The 15,407-nt window shown below is 35.4% G+C and overlaps 1 protein-coding gene across 1 annotated transcript; it reads right to left on the bottom strand.

The window, feature by feature from the left end:
- Positions 1-12,101: 12,101 nt before the first annotated feature.
- On the bottom strand, positions 12,102-13,710 carry LOC144704666 (uncharacterized). Its single transcript, XM_078577163.1, has one exon. The coding sequence runs from the start codon at positions 13,102-13,104 to the stop codon at positions 12,274-12,276; it is 831 nt and encodes a 276-aa protein (XP_078433289.1). The 5' UTR covers positions 13,105-13,710; the 3' UTR covers positions 12,102-12,273.
- Between the last annotated feature and the right edge of the window lie 1,697 nt (positions 13,711-15,407).

Raw genomic sequence — 15,407 nt, 5'->3', positions numbered from 1 at the left:
TTGATTAAACAATAAACTGGGAACGATCCAGTAATTTCCAAGGTATTTCAGCAAAGTTTGGCTTTAAGAAGATGTGGCATAAAGTTTGGCTAAGTTTGTGCACCTTAGTCTAATACATAACAAATAAAATTTTGAGCATGAGAGAAGACTTTTGGTTCATCAAATTTATATATTTCACTGGATATCACTTGTTTTGGGACAAGTTGTATTGAGATCTAATTCACTTGACCATAAACTTTTGGAAGACAAATTAATTTGATAATAAAGCCACCCAATATAGAATCAAAACATTAAAGTCAGTAGCTCAAATAGACATGAAATAAAAGCTTGTGCACTTTATATGCAAGCAAACTCTCTCACTTAGGTAAATTATTGCTTTCTCATGTCTTCTAGTCATCTGTAACATGAATTCAACTTGTAATGTATACTGAATATTAGCTAAAACTGTCTCATTTATATCATGGTGTCCTCCAATACATGATATATAAGAATAATTGATATTACCTTTCACCGCTAATAATTAAATATCGCACAACCTCTGACCTTTCATAAATTCAACTATCCTTTATTCACAATGATGTACATGACTCATTAAGACCCAAAGAATCTATCATATCACAATGTGACAAAAATACCAATAGTGAGTGGGATATTCACATTAGTAACGCTTAAAATGATTTACATATTATTACCAGCCATTAAAAAAAATTCATGAAGCTTGAATGAAAGATGACAAGCTTTGGCGAATGTAGAAAACTAACTCAAAATTAAAGAATTTCCAACCATTATGAGATTTGAGAAGTATTGGGGCATTAATAATTCATAAAATATAGAACTTGGTTATTTACATTATAATTTATAATTATCTCTTTATAAAATATCTATAGCTATTAATATTTTGATGTGGTGTGACCTTTATTGTTGTATGAACTCCATGTGTTGTGTTCATGATTTGACTTTGACATTACATGCATTTCAAAAGTATTCCTTCACATCTTTCTCAGATGAGATCTTTGAGATGACTCATTATTTGGTATTCTATCCTTAGCGGATAAATCTTAAGAGACCATGTTAGGATAGAGTTAGGAAAGTGTAGCCTAGAATTTTGTGCGCAACGATGGGAGATATATGAATAATACTTATTGGTAAGCTATCATGTTCATAAATTATATACATCATCTCACTTTCTGAAATATTTTTTTAAGTAAATAAAAATAAGCTTCAACGTTGCGACTTATGTCTAAAAGGGACAAATGAAATTTGCCTTTTTCATGACCTGTATGATCTCTTAAAAAGGGGGGTTTCCAATAGGATTTTTTTCGTATCTATATTCTTTTTAATATTTCTTAGGATAACCTGTTAATTAATCATATTAAATAAGAAAGGGAGAAACTCATTTTATTTTTTACTAGTCTGGGATAATATGTAGTCTTGTTACAAGGATTCCCCTTCTCTTTAGTGTTCCACAAAAAATTACAATCCAAGGTCACGCGCTACAAAATGGAGTCATAGTATAACCTTGAAACCTAAGTCACACAACAAGTTTATTTCACCATAACTAATTAAATGGAGCAAATAAGAAAGATGAAATTTATGGCATGTTTGAACTCTAGTTATGACATGAAAAATTACACAACTAGTTGCATGAAAGGAAACAAGTACATTCCCTTTTATCCAATGTCCTTCTGCAGGTCTAAGGGGCTATCATCCTCTCAAACATAAGTGATTATTCAATAAAAGAAATATTCCAATCTAAGGGAGAAATCTCATCAAGATAAAAAGACAAGAAAATACCAGATCTGACACATTATTCTCCTCAAGCAAGCTTTGGGGATGACCATCCAAGGTTTGTCATTTTGGACAAAAGTAGGCATCATCGTATCAGGGGAGAACGAGTATCATCAATAATGAGGGTCATCAAATAAAAATGGATCTTCCAGGTACGATCTGCACTCCAGCTATTGAAGTGCGGCGATCCATTCTAGCAGTACATTCTAGTCATCATACATTTTTTCTTGATACTTAATCATCATTAATCAATTAATAGTTGAATTTTTTTAGCACAAAAATATAAAAATATATAAATATAAGATGAATGTGGTAACCTCTTTTGGATCTACATATCAGCATTGTAAGGATGTTGTTGAAGAGAGGATAACAATGAAGATGAAACCAGTATCAACGATTCAACACTATCTTTTGTTCTCACTTGGATGAAGACAGTGAAACAAAATCAGCATCGCCTCTCATTATCATCCCTTTGTAAAACTTGGTCGGACAGAGAGGATAAAAATTGTAACAATCACCTAACACACATAAAACTACAAATGACAGGAATGTCAATACAAGGTAAAACCAGCAACCCATTTTGGGGCAACGTCTTGACATCATCAGGATGAAGATGATGAAACCAGCAACAACATCAACTTTCATCCCCATCAGGATGATGCAAAAAAATGAAATTGATATTCTATTTCTTCATCATCATCTTATTAAATTCGCTCAGATGGAAAGAATAATGATGAAGACAAGACAAAGGCAAACTGTAATAACCTAAATAGAAGATAAAATTGGTTACCCATTTTGGAGGGATGACTCGACATCCTAATCCATCTTCATTAGGATGAAAATGTTGAGAGAAGAATGATTATGACAATAATAATGATGATTCCACTTAGAAAGACCCTACAAAGTGCAGCAGCCACGCCATTTGCAAAGGAATAGTCCGCATGTAGAAAAAGTGTCACTCACAATGGAAATCTGTACTACCTCGAATTTTATTACACAAGATGGCAAGTAACTATTTGTAAACAAAAATAGTTATTCCATCATGGGTAAGGAGTGGGATCTTTCAAAAAGTTCTCTAGATGTACTTGACAATCATGGTTGATGCTACTAATATCCTTTCACAGTCACATGCCTTAACTTCATCCACTGTTTTAAGGGTGCATCAAATTTTGTTATATCAATTGTACACTACAATTCATGTGCTAAAAATCATTTTCCTGTTTTCCCAGGACTACCAATGAGTAATGGTTAACAAGGTGGCTTAAAAGTTATTATGCTGTAACAGAAGATAAGTTTATAGATCATCAATATAACTAAAAGTAGAAGACTATAAATGCCACTAATATTTTTTTCTCAACATATAGCAACAAATCATGACTTGTATGCCTTTTCCAATGAATGTTGGAAATTTTTAGATTTTAGAATGCATCGTAAGAAGATTCTTAAGTCTAAATCACAACATTTTTTCTATAAAAACTTTGGAGTCATTTTGGAGACCAAATATATATGACACAACCTGTTTTTCGTAAATGAGAGTGATATTCCACAATCTCATTCACACTCATGTGTGACTAAATTTTTCTAGTCCTTAAAATTGGAATATCATTTTAATTGTTTTCATTTTATTTCTCTAATATAACATTCCCTATCTATACCCTCGTGCTTTTTTACTCATTCATTTAAATAGTGGATAAATAAACAATGATATTACAATAATGAAAATCATCATCCTAATTTCCTTGAAATGAAGATGAATCTGAATTCAAATTTTATTTAATTACAGATTCCAATTTATCAAATTTTTATATCCAAAAAATAATTTTATAATTCATTTCACTTATAAGTTACTTAAAAATTAATTTATTAATACCTAAAGGATACTTATTTAAATTTTATTCAATTTAAGAATTCAACTTTGTCAAAATGAACATCTATATTTATTTTAAGGTTAGATTCGCTAGAGGCTGATATTTTCATGTAAAAATATCAAATTATTCTTCCCATGTCATCCTCTTCTCCACTTGTTGATACTTCATATTTAACACTCTACATGTAGCCATGCATATATTTATAGATCAGAGGCAAAGATGGAAAGAGGCAGTGAAGCTGAAGTGACCCTAAAAATTTCAGCTCAATCTGGCCTTCTGGAAAAAAATATCAACCTTTGATGTTGGAGTAATCTTGGTCGTCCATTACTTCTCTCATCATCATTGTTCATGTCACTTCCTTGTTTTCTTTTGACAGTTAGAATATTCAATAGTCATTATTTAATCATTGGAGTGATCATGTCGTCTTTTGTAAACAGCCGCTCTAAGAATGCCACATGTCAGTGTGTAGTATTATTTTTTTATCATTTAATTATTTTTAATGTGGCAATGTGTCATCATGCACCACGTCACTATCTTTTTCTTTCCTTTCTTATTTTTTTCATTGAATGATATGCTAGTGTGTGCTAATTAACATCCAATGATTGCATGACATGGAGATGTGTATTTGTACGCCATATCAGTATCATCATACTTTTTATCCAGTTTTGGTGGTACACGTGTGCGCCAAATTGATGAACTACAAATAAGGGTTATACATCGTTAAAGGCTTCTAATTTTTACAACAATATTTATTATTTCCTCACAAGCATTGAGAAAGTAAGTGTTGAATTCATATTGAGAAAGTACTGAATAAACAAATTTTCTCTTTAATTTTGATTTTTTTGTATTTTTATTATTATAAAATTTTAGTTGAGTTTAAAAAAATCAAACAAGGGCTAAGAAATAAATTTATTGGAAGGTCAGAAAATATTAATCTTATTTAACCTAATCTATTGAGATTTGATAGAATAATTTTAAGAATTTAATATCATTTTATAGAAGAAAAATACTAATTAATTATAATTTAAAATACCTTTGCCAGCGCTTTCGGAAAGCAGGGCGATGGTAGAAGAAGATGGATGTGAGTGGAGTGAAGGGAATGACAGAGATATATTGTTGATTGTAATGGAGATGATGGTGAATACGCAAAAACAAGTGGCAGAGCGGGGGTAAGTGACGATGATTTTACTATCGCTGGTGTCCTACAGGCCCAAATCCAAATATAGGTCTAGATGATTTTACCGTCAGGGGTGAGTCACACTAACCTTGTTGTTATTTGCCCAACGGGCCGAGTGGTGCTTCTATTCAAGTGTCTCGATCTGAACTTCACTCCTTCAAACCGTGAGTCTTGAAGTACACGAATGGACCCAGATTTTAAATGAGCAAAACACTCCCCTAATCATAATTCGGAACAAAATCTAAGGGTGCCTTTTTTATGATGTGGGGGTATCTATTTATAGATCCAAGATGGTGGATAGATTGAGGAGGGAAATGTGGAAATTCTCAAATTTTCAGCGAGAAAATGCTTTTGGATCATTAGATACCATCTTTTCAATTTGGAGCAATCTGAGCCATTCAATTTTCTCTCTCCTCCTGTATATTTCGGATTATGATGAAGGCAAATTGTGTAGTAATTTTAGATTTTGCTGTAATTTAATTTGTCTACAATAAAATAAATTTTAAATAAATATGTAAACTCACTCAAACTTATAGTTAGAGTAAAGTCGTCTCCATAGGGACTGGCCTTTACAAGTGTATTTAATAATTGAGTTACTAGTTAATAATCGATAGGAGAAAATAGCACTACACAAAATATTATCACATTGTTTTTCATAGAGTGAGATTCACAACAGGTTGGATCCTTCAGTGCAATGTCATAAAATGTGCATAAGCTCAGTCTCAAGCTATATCCACAAAAGTTATCTTCATGAAAAATCATCTCAGGTGGTGCACGATCTGTTACACCAGATGACATTGCCTTGATCCCATTTATCTCAAGGCCATTACCGCATTGCATTGGGGATACTAAGAGAGAAGAGAGAGCATCTCTGCAGAAGATATTATTATTGGGGGCAGCAGTAATTTTTTGAAACAGTGAGTCCCAGGTCATTAGAAGTGCCTAAGATAGGTAGATTGAGCCCAAAACTCTTATTTCTTAATTATTTTGAAATTTCTTATTGTGTAAGATAACTGATTCATATATTTATGCCAGATTTGTGACCTTAGACGAAGGACTTTGAATGGCAAAGCCTTAAAATATAGATATTTTTTCTCCATCATCTTTTTATCGATCTGTGCTAAATTATGCGTAGAAGAAGCATTATGGCCATCTGATTAGAATCAGATGGATCAAATATCTCGTGTTCTTGAGAAACAAGTGCCAACACATTCAGTTTAGATTCATTCAACCTATTGATTTAGAGATTTGAAGCCCAAATTCCCTTTTTTTAACAGGGTTACATGTCAATGAAATGGAATAAGCTGATATAGTATTTTCAGTAAATAAGAGGCTTAATTTTGACAGAGAGGTCAACGAATTACATTTTAAGACCCCTCTTTAAATTTTATTGAATAAAATAAATAATTCTAAACATCAATATGAGTCCATAGAATTGAGAATAATGTCCTTTGGTGCATGAATATAGAATATTTCATGACTCTCATCTAAAAAGTTGAAGACATTGATAAAGCAGACATCAGAGACAACTGTGGAGAAGAGAACTAAAAGGAAGGCCAACAAGAGAAATGGAAGGTTCATTTTAAGGGAAATTAATTTAACATTCACATATATATTCATTTTTTGAATATTTTATTTGAATTAAGGACTTGGATATCCCACCAGACATCTAAGAATTATTCCTGGTGAAATATTTAAAAATATTAAAAAGTACTGCTTGTAGAATATTACCTAGATTTTGTTTGATATGAACATTTGAAAAACATCGATTGAAGCTGAGCTTTAGTGATCTCAATAATTTATTGGAATATTGATGTAATTAAACTCGTGTGACTGTCGTTAATATTTGAACTGAATTGCTAGACACATATTAAGTATTTTCTAGAAGGTGTTGGGGCCTGACAAGAAGGCTTTTGAGGAACACCAGGGGGAGACAAGGCTTGTGGGCCGATTTGGAAGAGGCAGCTATCTGATCATATGTGCATGAATGTGGGAGTCAAGGAGATTAGAACTACACCAAATGTTAATAACTAGGCCAAATTTTTATTGACAAGTGTTTTGGCTTGTGGGGAACCAGACATTATATTCATAATACATATATCCATGGGACACCATCCCGGACTAGCTAACTATAGCACATAGATAGAAAAACTGTAGCTAACTATAGCACCTCTAATATCCATACCTTAGTCACCCATACAAACAGAAATAAATAACATCCAGATTTATGCTTCAGTTTCATAGATATAATTTTAGGATAAGTTTGAAGATAATTTAGGTTTTAAGATTTTATAAAAGTAAATAATATATATTTTATATATTATAAAGATGCAGTAGTAAAACAGCACAAGAGTGGCCAATTTTGAATACAATCCTTGGTTATACGTGGATGGTAAAATTTTTATAAGTTTCTTTTCACAAAAAAATACAGGGAAATTACTGATAAAACTATTAAGAATCTTTTAGATTACTATTGAGAAGGAAAAATTTCTTTCACTGTTTCTCATCTAAAAGACAGGTGCACTTTGATAGGCTAAAAAACCAAATATAAATATGATTTTTGAATAATCAGTTTCTTTGATTTTTTACTTAATTTATCTTTTCCAAGATATCTTTCTTTCAATAAACCTAAAAAAAATCGTTTTACATATTCATAGAGTGATCTCCAGTGATAGTCACAGAAGACATAAAATTTTACAGTATTTTTATTCCCCATTATCTATTTTTTTGGTTAAAAGATGAAATTCAGTATAAATGTGGAACCCTCGTTTTGAGATACCTTTCATTCGTCTGCTTTGATACAAATTTATTCTGATTTGAATATTTTCAACATTACTAGTACAAAATTTTATATACCATGCATCCTGTCCAACTTAAAAAGAAAAACAGATAATAAGTTGATCAATTAAGTTACAATTGGTACAGTAGGAGAAAATTTAAATCACATAAAAAAATTATATTAAGGTTTAACTTCACTCCAAAGGATCATACCTTAAATCATTGACAAAACAAATTAAATTTGGTGAAATTTTATATAAAGGTATTTCCTTTGTTCAAATCAATAAGACCTTGAATACTTCAAGATAATTGAACTATAAACTAGTTTAAAATATATCACCCTTTCTCCTTGACTTTATTTTCCTTGTTTTATCTGAAGGTTATTCCAATGCACGACACTTAAGTACATATATAGTGAGAGAGAAAATATAAAATTTATCAAAAAAGGAATCAGGCACTAATTGATTAATATTCAGTTCATAAAATTTTCCGGGAATGCTACTGTCGTTGTGACAATAATTATGATCTGAATACCAAAACCACAAAATAACATTCGCAATATCTTAAAAAGAACCTATAATGAAGGCATGTGTTGTTGGAATCTCACTTTTGGTGGAAGAGAACGAGAGTTCAGAGAGTGCGAGACACTTATTTGTAAGAGTATTTGGGATAATGGTGGGTTGACACGTTACTTTAGCGACCAAGGATCATAAATAGTTGACTAAATGATAGGGCATCGTGAGGATCTCCAAAAATATGATTGACTCTCCCTGTAACATTTTCTGATGAATTAATTTTTATGTATATTTTTGATTTTTTAACACAAGTGACTGCTAAAAATTTCAGATTATTCTCAAATTATTCTCAAGGCTAAACATGATTTATTCCATTCTTGTTCCAAGATATATTTTCTGTGGATATTTTTCTCTGCAAATACTTATTTAATATTCAACCAAAACATGAGTATGAGAATCTACCTAGCCTGCCAAGTAAATGCTGACTTTGCAAGTTATGTGAAACATTGTAGAGGATGTATTAGTTTTCATGTTCTAAAAATTTCAGTTCCAAAATTTAAGATTTGAAAAGTTACCAGAAGCTTAAATGTAAAATGTGAAAAAAAAAATTCCCATGGTTGAGCTTTTTTACCAAGTCATACTACATAGATTAAGAGTTAACTAGTTTATTGAGGACTTAGGGCCTTTAGGGCATATGCCATTGGCATAATTTTCTAAAATTTCATAAATACGTCACTGTTCAGGAAAATTATATATATATATATATATATTCATACATACTTTTTTCAGCGGAAATGCAGGAATCACAGAAATCATGGTATCTTTTGGGCCACTTTATGATATTTTTAAGGTTAACTTAGATCAGGAGTGGACTCATCCAAGTTGACAGGAGTCCCCCCTTATCCAAAAGAGTCTTTGGTACTTATTGGTTACCTCTTGCTTGCAGCCTCATGAAATCAGAGGGTGGTTATGTCAGGGAGAAGTATAAGTCTCTTCACCATGGGCTATCCTCCGGTTTGAATCTTGGGCCGAAAATTGGTCCAATTGTTCATCAGGACCCTAGACAAAGTTAAATATAGTCAACACCCTTGCCAGGTCTAGGAGAAGGCAATGTTACCTCCCTTGGACGAGTTGTCGTACCTGATCTTCGATAAATTAATAAATCCAATAAGTTTCTTGTGAATAATTTCCCTTATGTTTGCTTTATCCTCCAGTCTCATTGAAATTCAGCTATTTTCAATTACTAATGTTGATTCCCACTGTATTAGGCCCCCGTGTTCTTCTTTATTTTTAGAAAGAGAAGTGATATTTTTATATTTCATATTTTCCAATGAGATAATTTGCCTTAATTTTTCTATATCTTTTCTATTTTTGTGTTATTTTTTAATTTTAATTTAGACTTTTCTCACCAGTCAGGTGGTGGGATTTTTAGCCAATATATCTGACTATTTGACCATTATTCCACCTAGCCGATTACAAATAAAGCTGAATTAATCTTGGCCTTGAGGCTGCATTAAAAAATTGTATTTTCCTCATTTTTTCCATGCATGCTGAAGACTGTATTGACCGCAGCCATCGTTGACTCTATTTAGGTGCGGGCCCCATTTATTTTCCCTTTCCCACGGACACTCTCCTTGGTCATATATGACGGGACTTCCTTCAGACCTAAACAATAATTGTCTATTTATTATTTTATTTTCTGCCCCTGATGAATCATTTCTCTCTCTAGCCCCAAAAGTAGTATATATATCTCTCTAGAAGGATTATGAACAACGTTTCTTTATCCTCTCTCTAGCCCTTGACTACCTCTGGAGCTACGTTCGCCACTGCCTGTCTCTCTTTAGAGACCACCACTGACAATTTTTACAATATTTCTCTCTCTCTCTCTCTCATTTTCTCTTCCTAGTCTTAAAATTGATTATTGACCGTACCCCTACACATGGTGGATACCATACCTTTTGATGTTGACTTTATCTCTCTCTCTAACAATGATAGTACTATTTTCTCTTTGTAGCCCTCAAAGCCGAGCATGTCTCTCTCCTGTATAGAAATGATTATTGACTTTATTTATAGAGTGAAAACTAGGATTACCAATCTATCTATACATCTATCTATCTCTCTATCTATCTATCTGTATCTATATATGCATCTATGTATGTATGTATCTATGCATCTGTTGACTTTATCTATCTATGTATGCATCTATGTACCTATCTATCTTTATATATGCAGATATGTATCTATATATCTACAGAGACATCTATGTATCTATATATGCATCTATACATCTATCTATATATCAATTTATCTATCTATCTATCTTTAACTGTAGAAATGGCTGTTGATATGCTCTTCTCTCTGTAGCCCCAAACTTAGCATTATTATTCACCTTATGATGGCTAATATTTGCCTTTACTCTCAACATCTCTCTCTAGACACGATTATAATTCACCTTTTTGTCGCAATCTACTCCTCTAATTATCGTCTTTATGGTTAGCTAAGTTAACCCCCGCTGTATCTCTCTCTCTAAAAATACCTACATTAACTTCAAGAAATGTTTCATTCGATGTGATGTTAATGTCGTCTCTCTTATTGAATCAACGGTTTCTCTCTCTAGGCTTTTCTACTACCAAAATCCGGGTTTTCCTGGGGTTATCCGTGGAATCTTGAGATTTCAGCAACGGCGGCGCCAAAACCATGCAAAAACAAAACAAAAACAAAGAACATAAACCGGATTTCCTGGGGTCAACAGTTAGTCCAAGAAAAAACTTATTTTATTCAAAGAATAAAATATTAATTCGTGGAAGATCCTGAGATTTCAGTAACGGCGGCGCCGAACCCATGCAAAAAATAAAACATAAACGAAGATAAAAAATCCGGGTTTCCCGGGGATAAACAAGTACTCCAAGAAAAAAAGTTATTTCGCAAAGAATAAAATCTTCAATCCGTGGAATATCCTGTGACTTCAGAGAACAAAACGAAGAACGAAATCCGGGTTTTCCCGGGATCAACAAGCACTCTTAGAAATAAACTTATTCAGCAAAGAATGAAACCTTCAATCCGTGGAAGATCCTGAGACCTCAAAGAACAAAACGAGAAACAAATCCAGGTTTTCCCAGGATCAAGAAGCACTCCAAGAAAAAAAAAATTTACAAAGCAAAAAATCTTCAATCCGTGGAAGATCCAAAGATTTCAAAGAACAAAACGAAGAACAAAAGCCGGGTTTTCCCTGGATCAACAAGCACTCCAACAAAATATTATTTTTATAAAACGAAGAACAAAAGCCCGGTTTTTCCGTGATCAACAAGTACTCCAAGAAAAAATATATTTTACAAAACGAAGAACAAAGTCCGGGTCTTCCCGGGATCAACAAGCACTCCAAGAGAAAAATTATTCAGCAAAGAATAAAAAATTCAATACTCGGAATATCGTAAGATTTCAAAGAACAAAACGAGGAACAAAATCCGGGTTTTCCGTAGGGCCAACAAGCACTCCAAGAAAAAAACATTATTTCACAAAACGAAGAACAAAATCCAGGTTCTCCCCGGATCAAAACGTACTCCAAGAAAAAAATTATTCCACAAAACGAATAAGAAAATCCGGGTTTTCCCGGAATCAACAAGCGCTCCAAGAAAAAAAAATAGTTAACAAAGAAAAAAACTTCAATCCATGGAAGATCCTAATATTTCAAAGAACAAAATGAAGAACAAAATCCGGGTTTCTCCCAGGATCAACGAGCACTCCAAGAAAAAAAATCACTTGACAAAGAAAAAAAAACCTTCAACCCATGGAAGATCATAATAGTTCAAAGAACGAAGTGAATAACAAAATCCGGGTCTCCGAGGATCAACGAGCACTCCAAGAAAAAATTCACTTCATAAAGAAAAAAAAACCTTCAACCCACGGAAGATCCTAATATTTCAAAGAACAAAATCCGTGTTTTCCCGGGACCGACGAGCACTCCCAGAAAAAAAATAACTTCAACCCATGGAAGATCCTTATATTTCAAAGAACAAAATGAATAACAAAATCCGGGTTTCTTCCAGGATCAACGACCACTCCAAGAAAAAAAATCACTTTACAAAGAAAAAAAAGCTTCGATCCGTGGAAGATCCTCGGATCGGTAAGAACCAAAAACCCATAATTCTCATTCATGGCGGCAGCGGAAGGCGGAGAACCGCTTGGAGAGGGACGAAAGAGCGGGGTTGAAGCTCAAGAACCCGAAGACATTCTGCTTGTAAGGCAGGGGCGTCTTCCGCCGCATCTCCTCCGCCGCGGCCCGGTTGGCGGCGTAGTGCCGCGCGTGCGCCGCCGCCCGGAAGCTCCCCCCCTTCGCCGCGTCCCCGGCAATCATCGCCACCGTGGCGGCCGACATGGCGGTGTACTTGCTGACCGGGTCCTTGTCGGCGCCGCCGCGGGCCACGCGCCCCTCCGACGCGCTTCTGAACAAGAGCAGGTCTTTGAGCCGCCAGCGCCGGCTGCCGGCGGGGGGCGGCGGCGGGGCCTTCTCGTGGGCGGGGAAGAGGCGGCGGAGAGGGGAGAGGGAGCGGGCGGCGCGGCGGCGGCCCGGCGGCGGCGGCGCGAGGTCTCGCCCGCGCGCGAGCTCGAAGGCGGCGGCGAAGGGGTCGGGCGGCGGGGTTGGGCGGCGGCGCGGGGAGAGGAGGAATCTGGAAGGCGGGGACTTGGGGGATCTGGGGGAGAGAGTGGAGTCTTGGGATTGGAGGCGGGGAGGGGGTTTGAGAGGGCGGATGACGCCGTGGTCGAAGAGCTCGGCGGCGGTCAAGGGAGAGGATCCGCCGTTGAAGTGGAAGGCGAAGTCGTCGGGGTCGTCGGCGGGGGGAGGGTCGTCGAGGTGGAGGAGGAGGGCGGCGACGCGAGAGGGGCTGGAGGGGGCGCTGGTGAAGTATCGTCTCGGGCTACCCGGCGCGCTTCCCGAGGCCATGCACGTCGCGCTCTCCCCCGGTATCGCCACATCCATTGCACTCTCTCTCTCTCTCTCTCTTGCTATCTTGTTCTTTCTCTTGAGCTCTCTCTTTCTTGCTCTCTTGTTCTCTCTCTTGCTCCCTCTCCCTCTCTTGTTCTCTCTCTTGCTCTGTCTCCCTCTCTCGCTCTCTCTCCCTCTCCCTCGATCTCTCAATCTCCCTCTCCCTCTCTTGATCTCCCTCCACGTCTATTGATCTCTCTCTTTCTATTCCCCTCCCTCTCTTGCTCTCTCTCTTTCTATTCCCCTCCCTCTCTTGCTCTCTCTCTCTATTCCCTCCTCTTGCTCTCTCTCTCTCTCTATTCCCCTCCCTCTCTTGCGCGCTCTCTCTCTCTCTATTCCCCTCCCTCTCTTGCTCTCTCTCTCTCTATTCCCCACCCTCTCTTCCCTCTCTCTCTATTCCCCTCCTCTTGTTATCTCTCTCTCTCTCTTCCCTTCCCTCTCTTGCGCTCTCTCTGCGCCGCTATTGCTCTTTCCTTCTTTCTCTCTCTCGTTTTCTCTCTCTGCGTCTCTCTTTCCACTAATATTTCTTCCGCTCTTTCTCTCTGTTCCTACGGCTGTTTCTCTATCTTTCTCAGAGGAAACGCACAGTTGGGGAGAGAGAAGGAGATGTATATATACACACACGGAGGCGGAAAAGAAGACGAAGGTAGGGAGGAAGGAGGGAGGAGGGGGAGAAGGACAAGGTAAGTGAGTTGACCAAGGTGCTATTTTGTAGCTGTCTTCTTCCTAATTCGGTTTTTCTGCTATTTTTTTATTGTTAAGACATATTTGGAATATAGTGGAGTGGGGACTGGGGAAACCTCCGTCAAAGATGATAAGCGCATGATTTGGACTTTGGTCTCTTATGGGCACCTGCTCCCTTGAGCGCCCATGGTGTTCCTGAAAGGACCCATCAATTGTCATTCACTAATCTTATCCTCTGGCAGAAGGGGTCAAGCAGTCGGTTATCTTGACCAATTGTAATTCACCCTTGAGATACCTACTACCCTGTGTAAAATATTCTGGCGATTCTTTTTTATAATGACTCTAAAAATGTCTAAGCCGATTTTTATGATGATTTAGTAAATTGGGTTGTTGTTGACTTAACTGATTTTTAATGATGATTTAGTAAATTGGGTTGTTGTTGACTTGTGATACAAGTATTTGATGCTTTGTTGGTCTTGTATTCATGAAAGCCCAATTATTATGTCTACTACTCGTTAATGATATTCAAACATAATTTGATTTTGGCAGACACACGTATTATTCGGCTTTATGGATGTGTTTGATATTAGATGCTTCACCTAGTGTTAAATCTCTATCCCTCACCGATTCATAAGTAGCATAGGTTATGACAGAGTTTTGTTATAAAAATAATTGAAATGTGTATATTTATGTATAGATGAATAACTGATGGCCTCTTTCTTGGTGTCCCGAAGAAAAAACTCACAAGCTTGATAATTTTAGTTTGCCAAACAAACTCATTATTTATGACGCAACATATTAAGAGAACTATTATGGGGAATAAAATATTTTATAAAAAATTTATTTTATCGGCATGATCTTTGAACAATTTACCCTCGTTTTGGATATTTAAATTTGATGAGATTGGGGTTATTTTAGTTGGTTTATAAGATTTATAGATTTACATATATTTTTTATGGATATATAAATTTTGAAATACAGTTATCGCCTATTTTGGAATTCAGAATAGAATACTAAGAAATCAATTTTGTGAAAATATGAGCTAGTTTGAAGTTTTAAGGTAAATATTTGATTCACATAATTCCTGATTAGAATTCCAATGATATCTGATTATAGGTTAAATATGTGATATGGAAAGATGCAACCAGTTTAAAAACTACATTTGCACATCTCATAATTTTTATTACCTTTCTCTTTTACTTGAGATATCTCTATTTGATAACAATATTCTCCCTGGATTCCGCGTTCACTAAAAATGCTCTCAATATTGCATTTTTACTTAATTATTTTATTCAAAATAAGTTAAAAACTACATTTACACATCTCATAATTTTTATTACCTTTCTCTTTTACTTGAGATATCTCTATTTGATAACAATATTCTCCCTGGATTCCGCGTTCACTAAAAATGCTCTCAATATTGCATTTTTACTTAATTATTTTATTCAAAATAAGTTAAAAACTTCATTTGCACATCTCATAATTTTTATTACCTTTCTCTTTTACTTGATATATCTCTATTTGATAATAATATTCTCCCTGGATTCCAAGTTCACTAAAAATGCTCTCAATATTGCAGATATAATTTTTACTTAACTTATTTTGAATAAAAT

This window comes from Wolffia australiana, chromosome 6 (assembly GCF_029677425.1).
Source record: "Wolffia australiana isolate 7733 chromosome 6, ASM2967742v1".
Lineage (NCBI taxonomy): Eukaryota > Viridiplantae > Streptophyta > Magnoliopsida > Alismatales > Araceae > Wolffia > Wolffia australiana.
The sequence above is the reverse complement of the archived record's forward strand: the minus strand, read 5'-3'. Positions and strand labels throughout refer to the sequence as shown.